The 25,929-nt window shown below is 42.8% G+C and overlaps 1 protein-coding gene across 1 annotated transcript in view; it reads right to left on the reverse strand.

Annotated features, from left to right (window-relative positions):
• Positions 1-8,097: 8,097 nt before the first annotated feature.
• Positions 8,098-25,929, reverse strand: part of anos1b (anosmin 1b) — a 146,763-nt gene continuing 128,931 nt past the window's right edge. Inside the window, exons 8-14 of the mRNA XM_029708159.1 lie at positions 21,948-22,083; positions 17,912-18,145; positions 15,497-15,591; positions 12,205-12,376; positions 11,707-11,936; positions 11,472-11,613; positions 8,098-8,740 (exon numbers count right to left, since the gene is read on the reverse strand). Coding sequence (XP_029564019.1) covers positions 11,473-11,613; positions 11,707-11,936; positions 12,205-12,376; positions 15,497-15,591; positions 17,912-18,145; positions 21,948-22,083 — 1,008 coding nt within the window. The 3' untranslated portion in view covers positions 8,098-8,740; position 11,472. The remainder of the gene's footprint in view (positions 8,741-11,471; positions 11,614-11,706; positions 11,937-12,204; positions 12,377-15,496; positions 15,592-17,911; positions 18,146-21,947; positions 22,084-25,929) is intronic.

Here is a 25,929-nt window from a genome sequence, read left to right on the forward strand (position 1 = left end):
TACATGACTGGGCAGGGACACAGCCATGGGTGGGCCTGGGAGGGCATAGGCCAACCAACCAATCAGAATATTTTTTTCCCCACAAAAGGGCTTTATTACAGCAATACTCATCAATTTCATCAGCTGTCCGGGTGGCTGGTCTCAGACGATCCCGCAGGTGAAAAGCTCGATGTGGTGGTCCTAGGCTGTGTCGTGACTTTAATTAATCTGATGACTGTTATTTATCTAATCAACTAACTGTGTTTAATTGTTACTCATGTAACAAAACAACTCATTAGGATTTGGGGCACCACGAGAGCGGTTGTTTAAAGAGTTACCATCTACCGAATTAAACTCAAAAGGTCTTTACCTATCACATCCATAAAACAGTCAATGTATTAATCCTATCCTCATATCATATCATCCTTCTGAACAGTCGTAACCTCCTGCATCTGCAAAAAACCCAGCTTTACTTATGATTCAGTACTACACAAATTGGTTGAATTATTTATTTACTAGCTAACTAAATGATAACAAGATAAACATACACACTTTATACATTAGAAACAGGTCCCTAGCGGACTGACACAATATGGCGGCTTGTTACCACAGACATGGAGAGGGCGAGAGGGACAGAGACATAATATTTTGGTACATTTAGAAACTGCTCTCACAGTAATCATATACTTTGCACACGAACCGCCGCCCGTTTGGAGTAAGAAATCATGAATGTGTAAATGCCTTGGTTAACCGTGTATCTATGTCGGAATCAAGCCTTTTTGGAAAGGGGTTTGGTTGGGCCTTTCTGCGGCACGCTTGTAATGCTCTAATTGTCCACAAAGCGTCCCCACCCGTCTCTTATACTGTTGTCCTCCTCTGCCGTCGTCCGGTATCCGTTGACCTGTCGTGTAGTCCAGAACAGAACTACAGAGTTTATTCTACTTTCCATTTGCTCCTGAAGGTGCCTCTTCAATGGTTCCCATTGGGGGATGAGAGCAGTGTACTACGGTGATTTGAGAAGAGGAGTTGCCCAATTTGCAAATAATTTAATAACATTTTTGACATGCGTTTTTCTGGATTTTTTTGTTGTTATTCTGTCTCTCACTGTTCAAATAAACCTACCATTAAAATTATAGACTGATAATTTCTTTATCAGTGGGCAAACGTACAAAATCAGCAGGGGATCAAATACTTTTTTCCTTCACTGTAATTTAGAATGAACCTAATTCGGGCGACGCTATGCATAGCAGGTACATCTAGCTTAAAGACTAGTGTCTAAGGATATGTTTTTAAAATATTTTTTTTTAACTCCCTCAGTTGGAGAGGGGGGTTGGGTGGGTTTGTGTTACAGTCATGGTATTAGCTCTCGAGATGTTTACTATTTTATACTTTTCATAATTTCATTTTGTACAAGTTGTATACACTCAACGCAATTTTGTTTCTATCTTTTTCCCTATTTCTTATTTTCTTTTAAGATGTCGGCACCTAATAACTATACATTTATGACACTTAACATTAGGGGTACTAAATGCCCAGTCAAACGCAAACCCATTCTGAATGATCTAAAGCAGCATAAGGTTGATAAAGCTCTTCTTCAGGAGACACACCTGACTGACTCTGAGCATGATAAACTGAAGAGAGAGTGGGTGGGTCAACTGTACTATTCATTTTTCACCTCTCGGGCAAGAGGGGTGGCCATACTCATTAATAATAAGCATTGCCCCTTTTCAGATACAATCTCAGATTAAAGACCAAGGGGTAGGTTTGTGATCATTCAAGGTTTCATTAACACTGAGCCCATTACCATTATGAATGTGTATGGGCCTAAATATGATGATCCTACATTTTTACCAAGACATCTTTTTGAAGTTTAACGTGCCATCATCAGAGATAATAATGTCAGGCGATTTTAACTTGATACTGGACCCTCCCAGTGATAGATCTTCCTCTAATAGTATCAACCTCACACAAATGTTAAAAGCAGAAATGAAAGATTTTGGACTTTGTAGACTTATAGAGATTTCACAACCAAAAGGTTAAATAATACTCCTTTTACTCCACTGTCCATAACAGTTACTCTAGAATTGACTTATTTTTTTTATTCCTGCAGCCAAGGGAAGTTTAACTACTTGGTGTAAGTACTTACCAAGATGTATATCAGATCATTCTACCCTGGCGGCTTCATTACCAGTCAGTAGAGGACAACCACCCTCAAGAAGGTGGAGGTTTGGTACATACTTACTAAATAATCACACATTTGTAACATTTCTGAACACTCATATCGACGTATTTTTGTTTAGCACCAATAACAACTCTGTCCCCCCTAATTTTATGGGAAGTTCCCCTTGCAAATCTGAGGGGACAAATAATAATATCCTTTAGTTCAGGTGATGGTAAGATGTATAAGGTTCAAGTAGGTTTGTTGGAGAAAGAAATAAGAGATCTGGAAAAATGAACATAGTGTAACATTTGACGACTCAACTCTACAAAAATTAGACTCAAAGCGATTGGACTATAACACCCTGACGACCCACAAAGCGGAAAACGCTCTTAGGAGAACAAAGCAAAACTACTACGAACATGGAGATAAAGCAGGAAAGTTGCTTGCTTGGCAAATGAGAAGAGAGGACGCTAGTAGAGTTATTAGCTTTATTAAACTGCCCAACGACACAGTTGTTCACAGTCCTGAGGAAATTAATCTAGTCTTTAGGGAGTTTTATGAAACATTGTACAAGTCTGAAGGGGATGCCCCTGCCTTAATGCATGAGTTTTTGAACAAACTCAATTTACAAACTTTAACTAATGAGGATAGAGAACACTTGGAGAAAGAGATTACATCCGAGGAAATTAGGGAATCCATTTTCAACACTGCTGGGGGAAAATCACCAGGATTAGATGGATTCCCTATTGAATTCTATCAATCCTTTTTACCCAAACGAATTGAGCATCTTTGCAGTATGTTTAATTTTGCCATAGAGACAGAAAAGCTCCCAGACACACTTGAACAGGCACTGATCACAGTTTTGTTAAAACCTGGGAAAGACCCTCTGCTTTGTGGGTCGTATAGACCAATATCTCTATTGAACATTTCATATAAGATTCTTCTAAAACTCATAGCTCATAGACTAGATAAGGTTCTTCCTGACTTTGGTTGATATGAACCAAACAGGCTTTGTAAGAAACCGCTCATCTCCCTGATAATATCAGAAGATGATTTAATATTATATAGAGAATGACCAAGAACCTGTAGCGGAGGCCTCATTAGATGAGGAAAAAGATTGACTGCATAGAATGGAACTACCTGTTTGAAGTTTTACAGAGGATGAATATTGGACCTAAGTATTTAGGTCTGATTAGATTACTGTATAAATGTCTGGTAGCTCAGATCCTGACTGATGGAAACGTTTCCTCACAGTTCTCCCTATCACGTGGCACAAGACAGGGTTGTCCCACTAGTCCGCTCCTTTTTGGGGGGGCTATAGAGCCACTGGCAGAAGCTTTTAGATCTCATCCATCCATCCATGGTGTTCGTATAGGTGGGCGTGAACATCTGGTCTCGCTATATGCTGATTTACATTTTGCTTTACCTCACTAAACCAGAAATTTCACTCCGAGCATTAGTTGACATCCTGAAAGAATATGGGACCTTTTCAAGATATAAAATAAACCTAATTTAAGAGTATAATTATGCCTTTTAACAGGGCAGCTATGCAGAACCCAATCTTAGACAAGCCATTTTCTTGGAGACCTTAGAAAATGACATCTTGGATTGCATATTCCTTCTGAAATGATTAAGACATATCAACTGAACTATACTCCACTTCTCAAAAAGGTTGGGGAAGAATTGGATAGATGGCGGGATTGACCAATTTCTCTTTTTGGGCGGGTCAGTTGTGTGAAGTTGAATATATATATATATTACCAAAATTCTTGTACCTTTTTCAAACCTTGGCCTTTCCTATTCCCAAAGTTGTTTTTCAAACAACTTAATAGGAAGGTTTCTTCATTTCTGCGGAAAGGGAAACCCCCCCAGAGTGAAACTCACAACTTTATACAAACCATACTCAGGAGGAGGACTTACTCTACCTGACTTCCAGTGGTATTACTGGGCATCTCAGTTAAAGGCTGTGTGGGTATGGCAAGATACAACAACAAGTTCACCCTCTTGGAGACAGATAGCGGGAATAGTGTCTGACCCCTGCTATATTGGCATCTATACCTTATATTAGCCCACCTAAAGCTTTGCTAGGTCTCATAAACAACCCTATCATTAAAAACACGTTAAATATATGGATTCAAGTCTGTAAACAAACAGAAGGGCATAGATCTATATATGAACAAACACTTTTCTATAATAACTCCATGTTACCCAAAGCCCTGAGAGATGGTATTACATTTTCTTGGTTCAACAAAGGAATTAAAACATTTGGTCATCTGTATAGAGAAGGTGAACTACTATCCTTTCAACAACTGGCATCTTATTTTCAGTTACCTCCAACTAATTTCTTCAAGTAACTACTGATTAGGCATTATGTTGCCACTCAGCAGGGAGGTAGGATTCAGTCCATGAGTAAACCTATTACTGATAAACTGTGGCTGGAAAGGTAAGGGGTAAAAGGTTTCATTTTCTACATGTACTCTGGTCTTCACGCTCTGTTGGGGGATGATGAACCTCTGAAAGCTTTGCATGAAGTGGCATGATGACCTTGGCCTCATTGATGAGGATGAGAAATGGGGAAAGCTCTTTTTAGATGCTCAGCGTCTTTCATTTAACACAAGGCACAAGTTGATGCAATTCAATATTTTACATAGGGTCTACTTTACACCAGAGAGACTGTATATGATCAATTCTAAATATTCAACATTTTGTCCAAGGTGTAAAACAGGGGTGGGCACACGTCTGCATGTTTCTGTCCTGCTCTGAACTAAGCAATTATTGGAAGACATTCAGATCTTATCACAGGTCACTAACATGACGGTCCTTCCCTGATTCTTCTTGGAGATGACTCTGTTCTACCAGTTAATATTAGTAGCAAAACCAGATTTATTAAATTGGCAGTAATTGCAGCCAATAAATGCACAGCTATTATATGGAAGAGTGACACTCCGTCAAGCAAGCAGATGTGGCTAAAAGAACTAACTTTCTATATTCCATCTGAAAAAATAACGTACAATTTACGTAATAAACCCTTTGAATTTACTGATGTCTGTAGTGACTTTCAGCAATTTCTAGAGTCGTCACCTTAGCTGCCTCATTATTACTTTCTTCGTTAATGTATTATTTGTTTTTGCGTTGAATAATTGATTTTCTAGCATTGAATGTGAAGGTCATTCTGTTTCTTTGTTGTTGTTAATCATTGAAGCTAATCCCAGTAGAGGGGAAGGAGGGGGGTGTTCCTGTGTTGGGGAGGGAAGGCTTTTGCATGATGTGCTCCCATGTAGCATAGTGTTTTGTGTATATGGTAGGAATAACGGGGCATTAGCTGTGTCATATTTTGCTAATTGTAAAAAAGAAAATGCTAATAAATCTATTGTAAAAAAATAAATATGTTGTGAATGTATTGTAATGTTTTTAAAATGTATAACTGCCTTCATTTTGCTGGACCCCAGGAAGAGTAGCTGCTGCCTTGGCAGGAAGCAATGGGGAGCCATAATAAATACCAATGTACTGGCCCGTACGCACTACCCTCTGTAGCGCCTTGCGGTCGAATGCCAAGCAGTTGCCATACCAAGCGGTGATGCAGCCAGTCAAGATGCTCTCAATGGTGCAGCTGTATAACTTTGGCCCATGTCAAATCTTTTCAGCTTCCTGAGGGGGAACAGGCGTTGTCGTACCCTCTTCACGACTGTGTTGGTGTGTTTTGGACCATGATAGATCCTTAGTGATGTGGACACCGAGGAACTTGAAGCTTTTGACCCGCTCCACTACAGCCCAGTCGATGTGGATGGGGGCGTGCCCGGCCCTCCATTTCCTGTTGTCCACGATCAGCCCCTTTGTCCTGTTGACATTGAGGGAGAGGTTGTTGTCCTGGCACCACACTGCCAGGTCTCAGATCTCCCTATACAGTTGAAGTCAGAAGTTTACATACACCTTAGCCAAATACATTTAAACTCAGTTTTTCACAATTTCGGACATTTAATCTTAGTAAAAAGTCCCTATCTTAGGTCAGTTAGGATCACCACTTTATTTTAAGAATGTGAAATGTCAGAATAATAGTAGAGAGAATGATTTATTTCAGCTTTTATTTCTTTCATCACATTCCCAGTGGGTCAGAAGTTTACATACACTCAATTAGTATTTGGTAGCATTGCCTTTAAATTGTTTAACTTGGGTCAAATGTTTCAGGTAGCCTTCCACAAGCTTCCCACAGTAAGTTGGGTGAATTTTACCACATTCCTCCTGACAGAGCTGGTGTAACTGAGTCAGGTTTGTAGGCCTCCTTGCTCGCACACATGCTTTTTCAGTTCTGCCCACACATTTTCTATAGGATTGAGGTCAGGGCTTTGTGATGGCCACTCCACTACCTTGACTTTGTTGTCCTTAAGCCATTTTACCACAACTTTGGAAGTATGCTTGGGGTCATTGTTCATTTGGAAGACCCATTTGTGACCAAGCTTTAACTTCCTGACTGATGTCTTGAGATGTTGCTTCAATATATCAAATTTTCCTCCCTCATAATTCCATCTATTTTGTGAAGTGCACCAGTCCCTCCTGCAGCAAAGCACCCCCACAACATGATGCTGCCACCCCCATGCTTCACGGTTGGGAAGGTGTTCTAAGGCTTGCAAGCATCCCCATTTTTCCTCCAAACATAACAGTGGTCATTATGGCCAAACAGTTCTAGTTTTGTTTCATCAAACTAGAGGACATTAATCCAAAAAGTACGATCTTTACGGTTTGCAACTGCACATGGGGACAATCTGGCTTTTTTATGGTGGTTTTGGAGCAGTGGCTTCTTGCTGAGCGGCCTTTCAGGTTATGTTGATATAGGACTCGTTTTACGGTGGATATATACTTTTGTACCCGTTTCCTCTAGCATCTTCATCTTGGAAATTGCTCCCAAGGATGAACCAGACTTGTGGAGGTCTACAATTTTCTTTCTGAGGTATTGGCTGATTTTCTTTTGATTTTCCCATGATGTCAAGCAAAGAGGCACTGAATTTGAAGGTAGGCCTTGAAATACATCCACAGGTACACCTCCAATTGACTCAAATGATGTCAATTAGCCTATCAGAAGCTTCTAAAACCATGACATAATTTTCAGGAATTTTCCAAGCTGTTTAAAGGCACAGTCAACTAAGTGTTTGTAAACTTCTGACCCACTGGAATTGTGATACAGTTAATTATAAGTGAAATAATCTGTCTAAACAATTGTTGGAAAAATTACTTGTGTCATGTACAAAGTAGAAGTCCTAACTGACTTGACAAAACTAAAGTTTGTTAACAAGAAATTTGTGGAGTGGTTGAAAAATGAGTTTTAATGACTCCAACCTAAGTGTATGTAAACTTCCGACTTCAACTGTATATAAGCTGTCTCATTATCATTGGTGATCAGGCCTACCCCGGTCTTGACGTCAGCAAACTACCCTTTCCTGCAGTCAAATGACCAAATCACCCTCTAGTGGCCTCATGGGTGGAATGTTATTAATATCGTTCATCATTTTAATAATATACATTATTTTTAAAAAACTGCCGAAAATCGGGTGTTTCTATGTCAAACGGCTTTGTTATATTTCAGTCTTCTGTGATGTATATAGAGTGCCATATTGGGTTGCAAACTCAAAATGTAATACATTTAAACTCTATATCTGACATGGTACAGGGGTCTTCTTTTTAAACCCATAACCATGTGTTTGAAGTGTATACTTTTGTTTCAAAGTAGATTTGTTTAAGACTACCAAGAAACACCAACCTTGTGACCTTGATTTAGCTCACTGCAGTAAAAAGTTAATGATGGTGTTGGAGTCGTGCACGGTCACGCAGTCGTGGGTGAACAGGGAGTACAGGAGGGGACTAAGCACGCACCCCTGAGGGGCCCCCGTGTTGAGGGTCAGCCTGAGGTCATTAAAACACCATATTATAATACTCTTGAATAAGCTCCAGGTCATTAAAACATCACATATTACAATACTCTTTAATTACAACACAATAAATAAAACTGGAACAACGATTATATAAGAGGGTTACATACATCAAAGTCACTGCTGGGGTTATCATATGCTTGAAATAATAACTTATAGCGCAATATTACAAAAATACTAAACTACAACAGGTTACAAACTGCTTTACGCCGGGCCATTTTACTTTCAGGAACATTCTGTGTAGAGATCAATGAAAAAGACAGACAGTTTGGTATCACTACATACATCAGTGCTATATATTTTTCTTTACATGTGTAAATTATGATTACATTATACACGACTGAAAAGTATCATCTCTAAACATTAAACATACATGTATTGTAAGTGTAATGGCCATGGTATAGATTCACTTGATCTTTCAGGTAAAGGTGATTCGTTCATCATGCAATATATCTCTGTGTGATAAAGACAACAGAGAGCAGTGCAGCACCGGCATGGCATTTGTGTGTGTGTGTGTGTGTGTGTGTGTGTGTGTGTGTGTGTGTGTGTGTGTGTGTGTGTGTGTGTGTGTGTGATTTAGTGGACACATATACAGGCTGTGGAGGTGGCGTTCTCAATACACACTACGGCACTAGTGATGACGAGCAGCAGAGGATGAAGCACGTTGGGGGGGAGGAGCCTGGAAAACAGAGAGAGGATGATGATTGGTGGGGATCAGACGGGTTATATATGATTTCAGTGTCATTTAATGCAAATCAAACCAAACACTGGAACAGAAGTCAGATCCATTTCTACAATGACTCCCTGTTCTGTATATAAAGTATTACGCTTGGCTGTAACACCTACGGCCCTGGCTGAAAGGAGTGACCCCAAAAAACACCTACGGCCCTGGCTGAAAGGAGTGACCCCAAAAACACCTATGGCCCTGGCTGAAAGGAGTGACCCAAAAAACACCTACGGCCCTGGCTGAAAGGAGTGACCCCAAAAACACCTATGGCCCTGGCTGAAAGGAGTGACCCAAAAAACACCTACGGCCCTGGCTGAAAGGAGTGACCCCAAAAACACCTACGGCCCTGGCTGAAAGGAGTGACCCAAAAAACACCTACGGCCCTGGCTGAAAGGAGTGACCCCAAAAAACACCTACGGCCCTGGCTGAAAGGAGTGACCCAAAAAACACCTACGGCCCTGGCTGAAAGGAGTGACCCAAAAAACACCTACGGCCCTGGCTGAAAGGAGTGACCCCAAAAACACCTACGGCCCTGGCTGAAAGGAGTGACCCCAAAAACACCTACGGCCCTGGCTGAAAGGAGTGACCCACAAAACACCTACGGCCCTGACTGAAAGGAGTGACCCAAAAACACCTACGGCCCTGACTGAAAGGAGTGACCCAAAAACACCTACGGCCCTGGCTGAAAGGAGTGACCCAAAAAACACCTACGGCCCTGGCTGAAAGGAGTGACCCCAAAAACACCTACGGCCCTGGCTGAAAGGAGTGACCCCAAAAACACCTACGGCCCTGGCTGAAAGGAGTGACCCCAAAAAACACCTACGGCCCTGACTGAAAGGAGTGTACTGTGTGCTACATGTCGAACAGAGTCGTATTCCTTATATATGCAGACAGCTGATAACAACAAAATCCCTGTAGATTCCCGTTGACATTTTGTGATTAGTTGCACAGATTTGGGAGACCTCCATCTATCAAAGTTGGACAAAAGCAGGCTCTTTCTGTTGAGGTACCAAAGCTTTGATTCTCCCTCACTCTCCCTCTCCCAGTGCTCCCACAGTTCTCCTGACGGTGTCCATCCTAGCTGGGAGGTCTGGAACACTACAACAACACACCAGGAGTGTCTCTGGGAGTCTCTCTCTCTCTCTGAGGAACTTACTCTGTGTTCCAGAACCGTCTAGCAAAGTCCAGGAACTCTAGAGTTAGAACTAGAATATTTATTATAATTCTGACCTGCCAAGAACACTCAGATGGAGGGAGGGAGTGGACTCTAAATATCATACTGACGAAGAGCCAAATGTTCTCCAAGGCCATAGAACCAAGACAAAGTCCATTAGTTGTGAGAGAGAAGAGAGTGAGGTCCTGTTCACACTGCTGTGGTACTATTCATCACCATCACAGTACTCAAACTCACATGGAGAGAGTTCTGCTGTCGCCAGGTTTCCAATACAGAATACATTACTGAATCAATGACTCCAACTAGGAGATCTGTTCTCTCACACTCTCCAATGAGAACTATCAACACACAACGCTATGTCTCTCTGGCTCTCTCTCTGGCTCTGGCTCTGGCTCTGGCTCTCGCTCTGGCTGTCTCTCTCGCTCTCGCTCTGGCTGTCTCTCTGGCTCTCGCTCTGGCTCTGGCTCTGGCTCTCGCTCTGGCTCTCTCTCTGGCTCTGGCTGTCTCTCTGGCTGTCTCTCTGGCTGTCTCTCTGGCTCTCGCTCTGGCTCTCACTCTGGCTCTGGCTCTCGCTCTGGCTCTCGCTCTGGCTGTCTCTCTGGCTCTCTCTCTGGCTGTCTCTCTGGCTCTCGCTCTGGCTCTGGCTCTCGCTCTCGCTCTGGCTGTCTCTCTCGCTCTCGCTCTGGCTGTCTCTCTGGCTCTCGCTCTGGCTCTCGCTCTGGCTCTCTCTCTGGCTCTCTCTCTGGCTCTCGCTCTGGCTCTCTCTCTGGCTCTCGCTCTGGCTCTCGCTCTGGCTCTGGCTCTCTCTCTGGCTGTCGCTCTGGCTCTCGCTCTGGCTCTCGCTCTGGCTCTGGCTCTCGCTCTGGCTCTCTCTCTGGCTCTCTCTCTGGCTGTCTCTCTGGCTCTCGCTCTGGCTCTCGCTCTGGCTGTCTCTCTGGCTCTCGCTCTGGCTCTCGCTCTGGCTGTCTCTCTGGCGCTGTCTGGCGCTGTCTCTGGGGCTGTCTCTGGCGCTCTCTCTGGCGCTCTCTCTGGCTCTCTCTCGCTAACATGGTCCTGAGAGGTCAAACACCCTCTGAAAGGAAGTACAAAGGTACAGTGAGATCATGTGGGGATCTCAGAATGGTGTTATGTTTTGAGCAGTGCCAGTCAAATATATCACATTTTATAAATGTTATTTTTACCCCGTAGAAATTGGCTGTTTAGGAAACAGTGCTGTAGTGTAGTGTGTCAGTGAGTGGTTTGTCTTGTGTTTACGATGTTAGGCCCTGCAGCAGTACCTCATAGCAGAGTGGTGTTGAGGGGAGGTGTATGTGATGTTAGGCCCTGCAGCAGTACCTCATAGCAGAGTGGTGTTGAGGGGAGGTATATGTGATGTTAGGCCCTGCAGCAGTACCTCATAGCAGAGTGGTGTTGAGGGGAGGTATATGTGATGTTAGGCCCTGCAGCAGTACCTCATAGCAGAGTGGTGTTGAGGGGAGGTATATGTGATGTTAGGCCCTGCAGCAGTACCTCATAGCAGAGTGGTGTTGAGGGGAGGGGTATGGAGTGTCCTAGCCACTGAGAGGCCACTGCCACCTGCTGACAGCACCTGGACCTGTAGCTTATACACACTGTCTGGCTGCAGCCACTCCACTGTCAGAGAGCGCTGGTCCTGGTGGAGAACAGTACAACATGAGTACACAGGGAGGGAAATATAGGGATGGCTTACAGTCAGAGATGATCACACACACACACTGGTTCTCACCGGGGCCACTATCTGTGTCTGAGAGATAAGGGTGTCCTGTCCTTCTGTTGCCATGGCGCTAGAGGACACCTGCACCCAGGAGAACTGGAACCCTGCGATGGGCGTCTGCCCCGGTGCAGTCTGGGAGAGCTGCCAGCGGAACAGGCCCTGCAGGGAACCGTTGACCGTGTGGAACTCTGCAGTCAGCTTCTCAGGACGCAGTACCACCTTCTTGGACACCAGGGGGCGCTCTGACACAGGAAAACCCACATTTACACATCGTTACTAAATAATAATTTCGACCCATAATATATCTACAGTTAGTACATAACAAAGGACCAAAATATTTCAAAGGTCATAGAATCATAGATACAACGTATATGATTCTCATTGATTCTCATTGAGAGTAAGAAGCTGTGTAGAAACAGTGCATTCACATTCCTCCTGATACTCAATCAGTCTGTCAGATATTCCCTTTCTCCATGCTGTGTGTTAGGGCATGTGTGGAGCTGGGGATACCTTCTCTGGCACAGGGCAAGGCCTTGCCCCCTCTCGCCATGACCGCAGAACAAGGTGGGGTCGTTACCGCAGTAACAGCTTCTGACCTCTGATCCCCCTCTGGTGTTACGAGCGCCACAGCGATCCGGTACTTACAGGCGAACAGTAGCCCCGTGATAACATAATGTGTTCCCTGAGAGGAGAAACGAGATGAGAGGAGCAATGAACATGGAGACATCATCAATCAGCACAGCGGTGAGAAGTGAAAGACATATATTTTTTATTTAACTAGGTAAATGAGTTCAGAACAAATTCTTATTTACAATGACAGCCTACCGGGGAACAGTGGGTTAACTGCCTTGTTCAGGGGCAGAACGACAGATTTTTACCTTGTCAGCTCGGGGATTCAATCCAGCAACCTTTCGGTTACTGGCCCAACCCTCTAACCACTAGGCTACCTGCCACCCTTGAGAGATAGGCTAGAGAGAGGTAGGGGAGAGCGAGAGCGAGAGATAGAAAGAGATAGGGGGAGACAGAATGACAGAGAGAGACCTGCCAAGAACACCCAGACAAAAAGAGGGAGTGGAATCTAAATATCATACTGACGAAGAGCCAAATGTTCTCCAAGGCCATAGAACCAAGACAAAGTCCATTAGTTGTGAGAGAGAAGAGAGTGAGGTCCTGCTCACACTGCTGTGGTACTATTCATCACCATCACAGTACTCAAACTCACATGGAGAGAGATCTGCTGGGGGGAGAGACAGAGCGAGAGATAGGGGGGAGAGAAAGAAAGAGAGAGATAGGGGAGAGAGAGATATAGGGGGGGGAGAGATACAGGGGGAGAGAGAGATATAAGGGGGGAGAAACAGGGAGAGACAGACCCGGGCTCTGTCAGACCTGGGTCCTGACAGTAAATCTCAGTAAGACAAAAATAATGGTCCAGTTGCCAGGACAACAAATACAAATTCCATCTAGACACTGTTGTCCTACAGCACACAAACGATATATACCTCAGCCTAAACATCAGCATCTCAGGTAACTTCCACAAAACTGTGAACGAGCTGAGACATACCAATTAGGATCTGGCTAAAGATACTTGAATCAGTTATAGAATCCATTGCCCTTTATGGTTGTGAGGTCTTGGGTCCGCTCACCAACCAAGAATTCATAAAATGGGACAATCATCAAATTGAGACTGCATGCAGAATTCTGGCAGAATACCTGACCACTGTGACTGACCCAAACTTAAGGAAAGCTTTGACTATGTACAGACTCAGTGAGCATAGCCTTGCTATTGAGAAAGGCCTCCGTAGGCAGACCTGGCTCTCAAGAGAAGACAGGCTATGTGCACACTGCCCACAAAATGAGGTGGAAACTGAGCTGCACTTCATAACCTCCTGCCAAATTATGACCATATTAGAGACATATTTCCCTCAGATTACACACAACCACAAAGAATTTGAAAACAAATCCAATTTTGATAAACTCCCTTATCTATTTGGTGAAATACCACAGTGTGCCATCACAGCAGCAAGATGTGTGACCTGTTGTCACAAGAAAAGGGCAACCAGTGAAGAACAAACACCATTGTAAATACAACCCATATTTATGTTTATTTATTTTCCCTTTTGTACTTTAACTATTTGCACATCGTTACAACACTGTATGTAGACATAATATGACATTTGAAATGTCTTTATTCTTTTGGAAATTCTGTGAGTGTAATGTTTACTGTTAATTTTTGTTGTTTATTTCACTTTTGTTTATTATCTATTTCACTTGCTTTGGCAATGTAAACATATGTTTCCCATGCCAATAAAGCCCTTAGAGAGATAGAGGGGGAGAGATAGAGAGAGGGGACGGAGAGAGAGCAGAAAAGTTGAACAACTGAACAACTCTACATCAGCCAGCCAGCCAGCCAACTCTGGTCTCAAGTGAGGGAAGAATGTGAAAGGCAAACAGACAGGAACAAAAAGATGATAAAAGAAGAGAGAAATGATGAAAGCCGAGCTGTGCGCCAGGCTGTGATATGCGATCTCCGTAGCCCCTCTCGTAAAGTGATGGCTCATACTTCTCACACAGTTCTAGTACACATACACAGCGCCCAACTCAGCCAGGACTCAGCCAGACCTCATCCAGACCTCAGCCAGACCTCAGCCAGACCTCAGCCAGACCTCAGCCAGACCTCATCCAGGCCCCAGCCAGACCTCAGCTAGGCCCCAGCCAGGCCCCAGCCAGGACTCAGCCATACCTCAGCCAGGCCCCAGCCAGGACTCAGCCAGGCCCCAGCCAGGACTCAGCCAGACCTCAGCCAGGACTCAGCCAGGCCCCAGCCAGGACTCAGCCATACCTCAGCCAGGCCCCAAACAGGACTCAGCCAGGCCCTAGCCAGACTTCAGCCAGGCCTCAGCCAGGGCCCAGCCAGGACTCAGCCAGGCCCCAGCCAGGACACAGCCAGACCTCAGCCAGGCCCCAGCCAGGCCTCAGCCATACCTCAGCCAGGCCTCAGCCAGGCCCCAGCCAGGACTCAGCCAGGCCTCAGCCATACCTCAGCCAGGACTCAGCCAGGCCCCAGCCAGGCCCCAGCCAGGACTCAGCCAGACTTCAGCCAGACTTCAGCCAGGCCCCAGCCAGGATAGCTGATGACAGATGCAGTGGGAGAGATAGCTAGCTACAGCTCTCTGGTCTTGGCTGCCGCTCCGCTTTCTGACACAGATCTGCTTTGACTCATTTTTATGATGAAAAAGTTAGTGTCCACTCCAGCTGAGGGACTGTTTATTAATATGACTCATCCAATAGTGCGAGACTGTGGAGAAGCTGAGGGACTGTTTATTAATATGACTCATCCAATAGTCCCAGACTGTGGAGAAGCTGAGGGACTGTTTATTAATATGACTCGTCCAATAGTCCCAGACTGTGGAGAAGCTGAGGGACTGTTTATTAATATGACTCATCCAATAGTCCCAGACTGTGGAGAAGCTGAGGGACTGTTTATTAATATGACTCATCCAATAGTCCCAGAATGTGGAGAAGCTGAGGGACTGTTTATTAATATGACTCATCCTATAGTCCCAGACTGTGGAGAAGCTGAGGGACTGTTTATTAATATGACTCATCCAATAGTCCCAGACTGTGGAGAAGCTTAGGGATATAACGTAGCAGTTTTAGTTGGCAAACCCAAATGGACTCCTTCAAAACGGCGGTAACAATTCAATATAAAACAGTATTGGAATCTTTCACAGTATCAGCCAACAGCCATCTGGCCTAATGAAGTTGTGGAAATGCTGTTCTATTCTATAGCTCTGAAACTCACCTGCACAGTGGCTTTTTTCTCTGTCTGGCTGATGTTGCTGGCACATACATGAGGATACCACCTCAGGACGTATGTAGTGGAGTCCTTATAGGTTTCTGGAACACAGAAGGTGGATACAGTGTTATGATGCTATAGAACAAGGTCAGATAGGGCTGAAGGTGGATACAGTGTTATGATGCTATAGAACAAGGTCAGATAGGGCTGAAGGTGGATACAGTGTTATGATGCTATAGAACAAGGTCAGATAGGGCTGAAGGTGGATACAGTGTTATGATGCTATAGAACAAGGTCAGATAGGGCTGATGGGGGATACAGTGTTATGATGCTATAGAACAAGGTCAGATAGGGCTGAAGGTGGATACAGTGTTATGATGCTATAGAACAAGGTCAGATAGGGCTGAAGGTGGATACAGTGTTATGATGCTATAGAACAAGGTCAGATAGGGCTGATGGGGGATACAGTGTTATGATGCTATAGAACAAGGTCAGATAGGGCTGAAGGTGGATACAGTGTTTTGATGCTATAGAACAAGGTCAGATAGGGCTGAAGTTGGATACAGTGTTTTGATGCTATAGAACAAGGTCAGATAGGGCTGAAGTTGGATACAGTGTGTTGATGCTATAGAACAAGGTCAGATAGGGCTGATGGGGGATACAGTGTTATGATGCTATAGAACAAGGTCAGATAGGGCTGAAGGTGGATACAGTGTGTTGATGCTATAGAACAAGGTCAGATAGGGCTGAAGGTGGATACAGTGTTATGATGCTATAGAACAAGGTCAGATAGGGCTGATGGGGGATACAGTGTTATGATGCTATAGAACAAGGTCAGATAGGGCTGATGGGGGATACAGTGTTATGATGCTATAGAACAAGGTCAGATAGGGCTGATGGGGGATACAGTGTTATGATGCTATAGAACAAGGTCAGATAGGGCTGAAGGTGGATACAGTGTTATGATGCTATAGAACAAGGTCAGATAGGGCTGAAGAGAAACATATTGACAGTTGTATTGCTAACACTATTAGCACGTCACCAGAGCGCTTTGGCCTTCAACCACACACTCTTCTCCTGTATCCAGGCAACATCACATCTTTCACCAGATGCATCTCTACATCATCTCCAGGTTGACTACAGTGAACTCCAGATGAGCCTTTCTCTCCCTCTCTTTCTCTCTCCCTCTTCTTTCTCTTTCTACCCCCCCTTCTTCTTTCACCAGATCCATCTCTCCATGAACTCTAGGTTGAACCCCAGACGAACGTTCTCTCTCTCTTTCTCTTACTTTCCTTTGCTCTCTATCTCTGTCTGTCTGTCTGTCTCTCTCTCTCTGTCACACACTCACACCGACACATACATCTGCTCCCGGTTATGTTCCCATATTGATGTTATTAAATCTGTCCTCGTGCTCCTCTCATTCTCTCTCAGGCGGATTTACGGAGCACAACGTCAGCTCCATCGCCGTTACCTCGCCAAACACACTATTTTAAGACTTTGCTTACGGAGCATATTTGAAATGGGCTTTGTGAGAAACGGTGTTTATTGGAAACACTGAAAGACGAACAAGCACACAGCAATGTATCTGGCTGTGGACTGTAGTCTGTGTACAGTGAGGAGAGTTTGGGGTTTCTCTGGCTGGCTCCTCACTCCTTTACTGTGAGTCTGTTTACTCAGCTGCTACAGTATGTGGTGTCTCTATTCTAAAGAAACAAATAGTTGTTGTACCAGCACATATGACTGTTATATCATATGAGTATTATATCAACATATGAGTATTATATCATCATATGAGTATTATATCATCATATGAGTATTATATCAACATATGACTGTTATATCAACATGACTGTTATATCAATATATGAGTATTATATCAATATATGAGTATTATATCAACATATGAGTATTATATCATCATATGAGTATTATATCAACACATGACTGTTATAACAATATATGAGTATTATATCAACACTGTAGATAGGTTAACTGACAACGTCACGTAAACGATGTGCACGCTTCAATGGGCAGAAGTCTGTGAGTTGTTATGGTTCTGGAGGGTCAGATGGCTAGCAACAATGACATAAACTGCCATGTGGGGAATCCTAAATTACTCGCTAGTTTTACCTTGTTCTTGATACCATGTCTTGTTTTGAGGTGTTTTGGATGATTTCATGTCTACGCTAATATGGCAAAAAAACAACAACAACTGTAACAATGTATTTGAGAGACAACAAGTGCTCAATGTGCAAATGAAATGTATGTTTTCAATAAACATTGGAGACTAAATATAGTTTACATGTTGTCAACAATCAATGTATTATCCAACAATGTATTATCCAACGAGGAGAGGAAGAGTAGAGATGTGACATCGTGCCTCTGTCTTTTTTTTGTGTCTTTCTTTTTTGTACAACTTGCCTTGGTGTCGTCTCTTCCAGAAGACCTTAACCTGCAGCTGGTTGTTGTGGTAGTGAGGGGCAGCGGCTTCCAAGCGAAGGTTGTGGGGAGACGAAGGGTTGACCAGGTGAGGGGCAGCAGAGTTGACCAGGTGGGGGTCCGCAGGGTTGACTAGGTGGGGGGCGGAAGGGAGCTCGTTGGAGAACTGACCTTTAGTCTGCTCAGGACCAAGTGGGGCAGGTAAAGATGACAAACCTGAGAGAGAGATACAGTACCAGTCAAAAGTTTGGACACACCTACTCATTCAAGGATTTTTCATAATTTTTACTATTTTCTACATTGTAAAATAATAGTGAAGACATCAAAACTATGAAATAACACATATGGAATCATGTAGTAACCAAAAAAAGTGTTAAACAAATCAAAATATATTTTATATTTCAGATTCTTCAAAGTAGCCACCCTTTGCCTTGATGACAGCTTTGCACACTATGGGCATTCTCTCAACCAGCTTCACCTGGAATGCTTTTCCAACAGTCTTGTTGGAAGTGCTGAACACTTGATTTAGATGTACTTGATTTAGTTACACATTTCAAATATGTACTGTCCAGAGATATTTTACCCCTGATCTTAATTTTAAAAAATGACCATATCAGACCATTTTCTTTAAAGACAGTTGTATTTAATTGATAACATTAGTTGAAAACAAATTAAATAATAGGAGTAGGCTACACCATCAACATTTAGTTTTCCATTGATACATGGCAGGTAAATTGCCACAGTAGATTTACTGTGGTAAACAAGGAATGACTTTATTTCAGTTGTAAGGAATGATCGTCAAATAGATAAATCACCCGTAGTCTGATCATGAAGTAGGACGAAGTTGTTCCGATGACAATACCAACCAGAGGGTGAAATAGTCTTGGCTGCAATCAAGAATATAAGATAACCTTGACGTCCACGTTAGGGAGTGGTAAATCTCTGGCCAATGTTGGTTGCAATTGAGATCAGCTGTGTGAGGTATTTTAGGGCATGTCGATGTTTTAACGAGGGATCAGATGGCAATAATCTGGCAGCTTTCGATGGTTGCAATTGGCCCACTGTATTTTCCTTCTGTCCCCTACTGTACAAGTAAAGAACCATTCCTCAGCACAGAGGGTCAACCGCTTTTCTATAAATATCTTTGCTGCCTGAACTGCCATTCAAAGAGCCTTACTGCCATCATAAAGCATAAGGCATGCATATCCATTAAGTAGAATTTTTACAATCGAAGTTGCGTTTTAAAGGCCACATGAGGGGAAAACCAGGTGCTGATAACGAGGGGAACACCCACTGGCATAACACACCCCCCGCAAGGAATGTGGGTCCCCAACTCCCTTCAAAAAATAAAAATACTTTCAAGCCTGGAAATGCTCATGTTCAATGCAAAGGATCTCTCCAAAAAAGTGTTTAGAATTCTAATAACTGACAATACTGGATATTAACTGGAAAATTATTTTATGTAGCCCAATGTGACTTTAAATCATATTTATCTCAAAACTGTAATTCCTAAAAGATGTTTCCAGAGATTTGGTCAACTCTGTCAGATTTGTCTAAAATCTTAAATTAATCAGGAATGTTTTTATTTGGAATTTCTTTTCCATATTTTACAAATGTTTGCATTTAACCTTTATTTTTAGAGAGCAAAAATAGGTCTGTTTTGAGACTCTGTTGTTAACTCCGTCACTGATGGAGTCAATATTTTTTTGATAATATTAATCAAAAATATTTTAAGATCTATGGGATAATGTTTGCTTTGTAAATGTTCTTTTATGTTCTAAATCTAGAAAAACATGCCAAAATGCTAATGAATTTAATAGTGCTATAAATGTTAGAATTAAACAATCAAGGCCATTAAACACAGGTAACCTAGCGGGTTAAGAGCATTGGGCCAGTAACCGAAAGGTTGCTTGTTCAAAATCCCAGTGCCGGCAAGGTGGAAAAGTCTGCTGTATTGCCCTTGAGCAAGGCAGTTAACCCAATGTGGATGTTGATTAAGGCAGCGCCCCGCACCTCTCTGATTCAGAGGGATTGGGTTAAATACTGAAGACACATTTCAGTTGAATGCATTCTGTCATACACCTGACTAGGCGTTGGACAATGTGTCTGACCGAGTTGACATCAATCCAGTTGGTTGCATTTTATGATATACACTCTATATTTTATGATATACACTCTATATTTTATGATATAAACTCTATATTTTATGATATACACTCTATATTTTATGATATACACTCTATATTTTATGATATACACTCTATATTTTATGATATACACTCTATATTTTATGATATACACTCTATATCACTCTATATTTTATGATATACACTCTATATTTTATGATATATACTCTATATTTTATGATATACACTCTATATTTTATGATATACACTCTATATTTTATGATATACACTCTATATTTTATGATATACACTCTATATTTTATGATATACACTCTATATTTTATGATATATACTCTATATTTTTTATTACGAGGTTATTCCTTTACACGGTAGGATATTGGGATTGTCCCGTCTTTCAAGAATCCCTGAGCTCTAAAACAGCAACCTTTTCTCTCAGCCTCATGGCAAAATGTGTAAAATAGTATGATATTAGTTATAATACTGCATATTTTGGGGGGTTAAAGGGGGGGCCTTGCTCAGACTTTGCAGTGGGCCCCATGAAACTGAGCTACACCACTGGGAACACCAGTTTAAGACGTATAAAGAATAAGCTGCCTTACAGGAAAAATGATAATAATTGGGCCATAGGAAAATAACATGCATGTTTTAGTTACTTTATTAAAAATGGATTGGGCTCGCTCGCAGTATAACTAAGCCTGCCATTAATAGTCCATGTAGGACTGACCAAAGTCAACAGGAAGCTGTGAGGGTTCCACAAAGCCCCCATGGTGCGTGTGTGTGTGTGTGTGTGTGTGTGTGTGTGTGTGTGTGTGTGTGTGTGTGTGTGTGTGTGTGTGTGTGTGTGTGTGTGTGTGTGTGTGTGTGTGTGTGTGTGTGTGTGTGTGTGTGTGTGTGTGTGTGTGAGAGAGAGAGAGTCTGAAAATGCTTTTGCCAGAATTGTGGGGAAGATTTATGTAACCTAATAAAGGATAGAAACACCACTGGAAAAATAACACAGAATGTGGTGGATACTGGTGTGTGTGTGTGTGTGTGTGTGTGCACCCATCTAAAAGGTCAGGTTAAAGGTTAAATGATACTCTCTAGGAGGGATCCCCACAACCGTTGGGATGTCGATTAGCTCTGATCAACAGGACTGAATCAAGCCAGGCCCTGGCTTCTGAGGGAGAGGGTCATGTCTTTCAGCCTGGACCCCAGAGGGAAGCAGCCAGGTCAGGATAATATCTTTCATCCTGGCCCCCAGGGGGAGGCAGCCAGGTCAGGATAATGTCTTTCAGCCTGGACCCCAGAGGGAGGCAGCCAGGTCAGGATAATATCTTTCAACCTGGACCCCAGAGGGGGGCAGCCAGGTCAGGGTAATGTCTTTCAGCCTGGACCCCAGAGGGAGGCAGCCAGGTCACGATAATGTCTTTGAGTAGTTTGAGTAGTAAAGGTGAGTCGTTTACCTGTAGTTTGAGTGGTAAAGGTGAGTAGTTTACCTGTAGTTTGAGTAGTAAAGGTGAGTCGTTTACCTGTAGTTTGAGTGGTAAAGGTGAGTAGTTTACCTGTAGTTTGAGTAGTAAAGGTGAGTAGTTTACCTGTAGTTTGAGAGGTAAAGGTGAGTAGTTTACCTGTATTTTGAGTAGTAAAGGTGAGTAGTTTACCTGTAGTTTGAGAGGTAAAGGTGAGTAGTTTACCTGTAGTTTGAGAGGTAAAGGTGAGTAGTTTACCTGTAGTTTGAGTGGTAAAGGTGAGTAGTTTACCTGTAGTTTGAGAGGTAAAGGTGAGTAGTTTACCTGTAGTTTGAGTGGTAAAGGTGAGTAGTTTACCTGTAGTTTGAGAGGTAAAGGTGAGTAGTTTACCTGTAGTTTGAGTGGTAAAGGTGAGTAGTTTACCTGTAGTTTTAGTGGTAAAGGTGAGCTGGGCACGGCCACTCTTCAGGCGTTTCTGTCCCCAGTAGGAGATGGCCTGGACCTGGATCAGGTAAGAGGTACCTGGCAGCAGACCTTGGAGATCCATCTCACACACAGCCTGACAGAGACACAGATAATACACAGACACAACATGGTCATTACTGTCACAGCACCATAGAAATCCTTTTCAATTACTAGAGGGACTATGTCATCAACCCTCAAAGTTCCATAATGGAGCCAGAATGGCAGCCACCATGGTCAGGACGAAATCCCAAACTATTCTAATTGGAATGAATGGCAGCCACCATGGTCAGGAAGAAATCCCAAACTATTCTAATTGGAGTGAATGGCAGCCGCCATGGTCAGGAAGAAATCCCAAACTATTCTAATTGGAGTGAATGGCAGCCACCATGGTCAGGAAGAAATCCCAAACTATTCTAATTGGAGTGAATGGCAGCCACCATGGTCAGGAAGAAATCCCAAACTATTCTAATTGGAGTGAATGGCAGCCACCATGGTCAGGAAGAAATCCCAAACTATTCTAATTGGAGTGAATGGCAGCCACCATGGTCAGGAAGAAATCCCAAACTATTCTAATTGGAGTGAATGGCAGCCGCCATGGTCAGGAAGAAATCCCAAACTATTCTAATTGGAGTGAATGGCAGCCCCCATGGTCAGGAAGAAATCCCAAACTATTCTAATTGGAGTGAATGGCAGTAGAGGCATAGGTGATACATTTTCTGTTTTTACTTATTTATACAGGATCATAAAAGTAAGGCATGTCATAGTACAGAAATTGTCACCTTAACCTGTTGGGGGTAGGGGGCAGTATTTACACGGCCGGATAAAAAACGTTCCCGATTTAATCTGGTTACTACTCCTGCCCAGTAACTAGAATATGCATATAATTATTGGCTTTGGATAGAAAACACCCTAAAGTTTCTAAAACTGTTTGAATGGTGTCTGTGAGTATAACAGAACTCATATGGCAGGCAAAAACCTGAGAAGATTTCATGCAGGAAGTGGCCTGTCTGACAAGGAGTCGTTCTTCTTGTCTCTGGTTATTGAAGAGTGAGGATCTTAGCTGTAACGTGACACTTCCCACGGCTCCCATAGGCTCTCAGAGCCCGGGAAAAAGCTGAACGATATCAAGGCAGCCTCTGGCTGAAACACATTATCGCCTTTGCCAAGTGGCCGATAAGAGGACAAAGGAATTAGGCGCGTGCCCGAGTCGACCCCGTGCTGTATTTTCTTTCGGCTGTTTACCTAATTGCAGATTCCCGGTCGGAATATTATCGCTTTTTTACGAGAAAAATTGCATAAAAATAGATTTTAAACAGCGGTTGACATGCTTCGAAGTACGGTAATGAAATATTTAGAAATCTTTTGTCACGAAATGCGCCGTGCGCGTGACCCTTATTTACCATTGGGATAGTGTCTTGAACGCACGAACAAAACGCCGCTGTTGGAACATAACTATGGATTATTTTGGACCAAACCAACATTTGTTATTGAAGTAGAAGTCCTGGGAGTGCATTCTGACGAAGAACAGGAAAGGTAATCAAACTTTTCTAATAGTAAATCGGAGTTTGGTGAAGGCTAAACTTACTGGGTGTCTAAATAGCTAGCCCTGTGATGCCGGGCTATCTACTTAGAATATTGCAAAATGTGCTTTCACCGAAAAGCTATTTTAAAATCGGACATATCGAGTGCATAGAGGAGTTTTGTATCTATAATTCTTAAAATAATTGTTATGCTTTTTGTGAACGTTTATCGTGAGTAATTTAGTAAATTCACCGGAGGTTTGCGGGGGTATGCTAGTTCTGAACGTCACATGCTAATGTAAAAAGCTGGTTTTTGATATAAATATGAACTTGATTGAACAAAACATGCATGTATTGTATAACATAATGTCCTAGGTGTGTCATCTGATGAAGATCATCAAAGGTTAGTGCTGCATTTAGCTGTCTTCTGGGTTTTTGTGACATTATATGCTAGCTTGAAAAATGGGTGTCTGATTATTTCTGGCTGGGTACTCTGCTGACATAATCTAATGTTTTGCTTTCGTTGTAAAGCCTTTTTGAAATTGGACAGTGTGGTTAGATTAACGAGAGTCTTGTCTTTAAATAGCTGTAAAATAGTCATATGTTTGAGAAATTGAAGTAATAGCATTTCTAAGGTATTTGAAAATCGCGCCACAGGATTCAACTGGCTGTTACGTAGGTGGGACGATTTCGTCCCGCCATATTGTCCTATAATTATTAGAAATACAATTCATACAGGTTTTATACACATTTTCTGTATAATTAGCATCTAAAATACATTGAACAAAAATATAAATGCAACATGCAAGATTTTTTTTTTTACTGAGTTACAGTTCAAATAAGGAAATCAGTCAATTGTAATACATTCTTTAGGCCCTAATCTATGGATTTCACATGACTGGGAATACAAAATGCATCTGTTGGTCACAGAAACCTTTAAAAAAAAGGTAGGGGAGTGGATCAGACAACTAGTCAGTATCTGGTGTGACCACCATTTGCCTCATGCAGCGTGGCACATCTCCTTCACATAGAGTTGATCAGGCTGTTGATTGTGGCCTGATGTGGAATGTTGTCCCACTCCTCTTCAATGGCTGTGAGATGTAGCTCGATATTGGTGGCAACTGGAACACGCTGTCGTACACGTCGATCCAGAGCATCCCAAACATGCTCAATGGGTGGGATGTCTAGTGAGTATGCAGGCCATGGAATAACTGAGACATTTTCAGCTTCCAGGAATTGTGTACAGATCCTTGTGACATGAGGCCGTGTATTATCATGCTGAAACATGAGGTGATGGCGGTGGATGAATGGCACGACAATGTGCCTCAGGATCTCATCACGGTATATCTGTGCATTTAAATTGTCATCGTTAAAATGCAATTGTGTTCGTTGTCCGTAGCTTATGCCTGCCCATACCATAACCCCACCGCCACCATGTTCCATGTGCACTCTGTTCACAACGTTGACATCAGCAAACCGCTCGCCCACACAACACCATACACGTTGTCTGCCATCTGCCCGATACAGTTGAAACTTCTCCAGCGTGCCAGTGGCAATCGAAGGTGAGCCAAACTGTAGTCAGGTCGAGACCCTGGTGAGTACGAGCATGCAGATGAGCTTCCCTGAGACGGTTTCTGATAGTTTCTGCAGAAATTGTTCGGTTGTGCAAACCCACTGTTTCATCAGCTGTCCGGGTGACTGGTCTCAGACAATCCAGCATGTGAAGAAGCTGGATGTGGAGGTCCTGGGCTGGCTTGGTTACACGTGGTCTGCATTTTTGTGAGGCCGGTTGGACGTACAGCCAAATTCTCTAAAACGCTGTTGGAGGTGGCTTATGGTAGAGAAATGAACATTCAATTATCTGGCAAAAGCTCTGGTAAACATTCCTGCAGTCGGCATGCCAACTGCACGCTCCCTCAAAACTTGAGACATCTGTGGCATTGTGTTGTTTCACAAACCTGCACATTTTAGTGGCCTTTTATTGTCCCCAGCACAAGGTGCACCTGTGTAATGATCATGCTGTTTAATCAGCTTCTTGATATGCGCCACCTGTCAGGTGAATGGGTTATCTTGGCAAAGGAGGAATGCCCACTAACAGGGATGTATAAACAAAATCGTGCACAACATTTTTGAGAAATATGCTTTTTTGTGCATATTGAACATTTCTGGGATCTTTTATTTCAGCTCATGAAACATGGGACCAACACGTTACATGTTGCGTTTACATACTGAACAAAATTATAAATGCAACATTCAGTGTTGGTCCCATGTGATGAACAGACATGAACTGAGACATTCAAGGTTGTCATCTTTTCAAACAAATTCTTCCCCATAAACTCACGTCTAGCCAAAGCACTGACGACACAAAACCTACATCAATCTAAAGGCCATGAATTGTTCTTAGAAAGCACAGGTACATG

This window comes from Salmo trutta, chromosome 22 (assembly GCF_901001165.1).
Source record: "Salmo trutta chromosome 22, fSalTru1.1, whole genome shotgun sequence".
Classification (NCBI taxonomy): Eukaryota; Metazoa; Chordata; class Actinopteri; order Salmoniformes; family Salmonidae; genus Salmo; species Salmo trutta.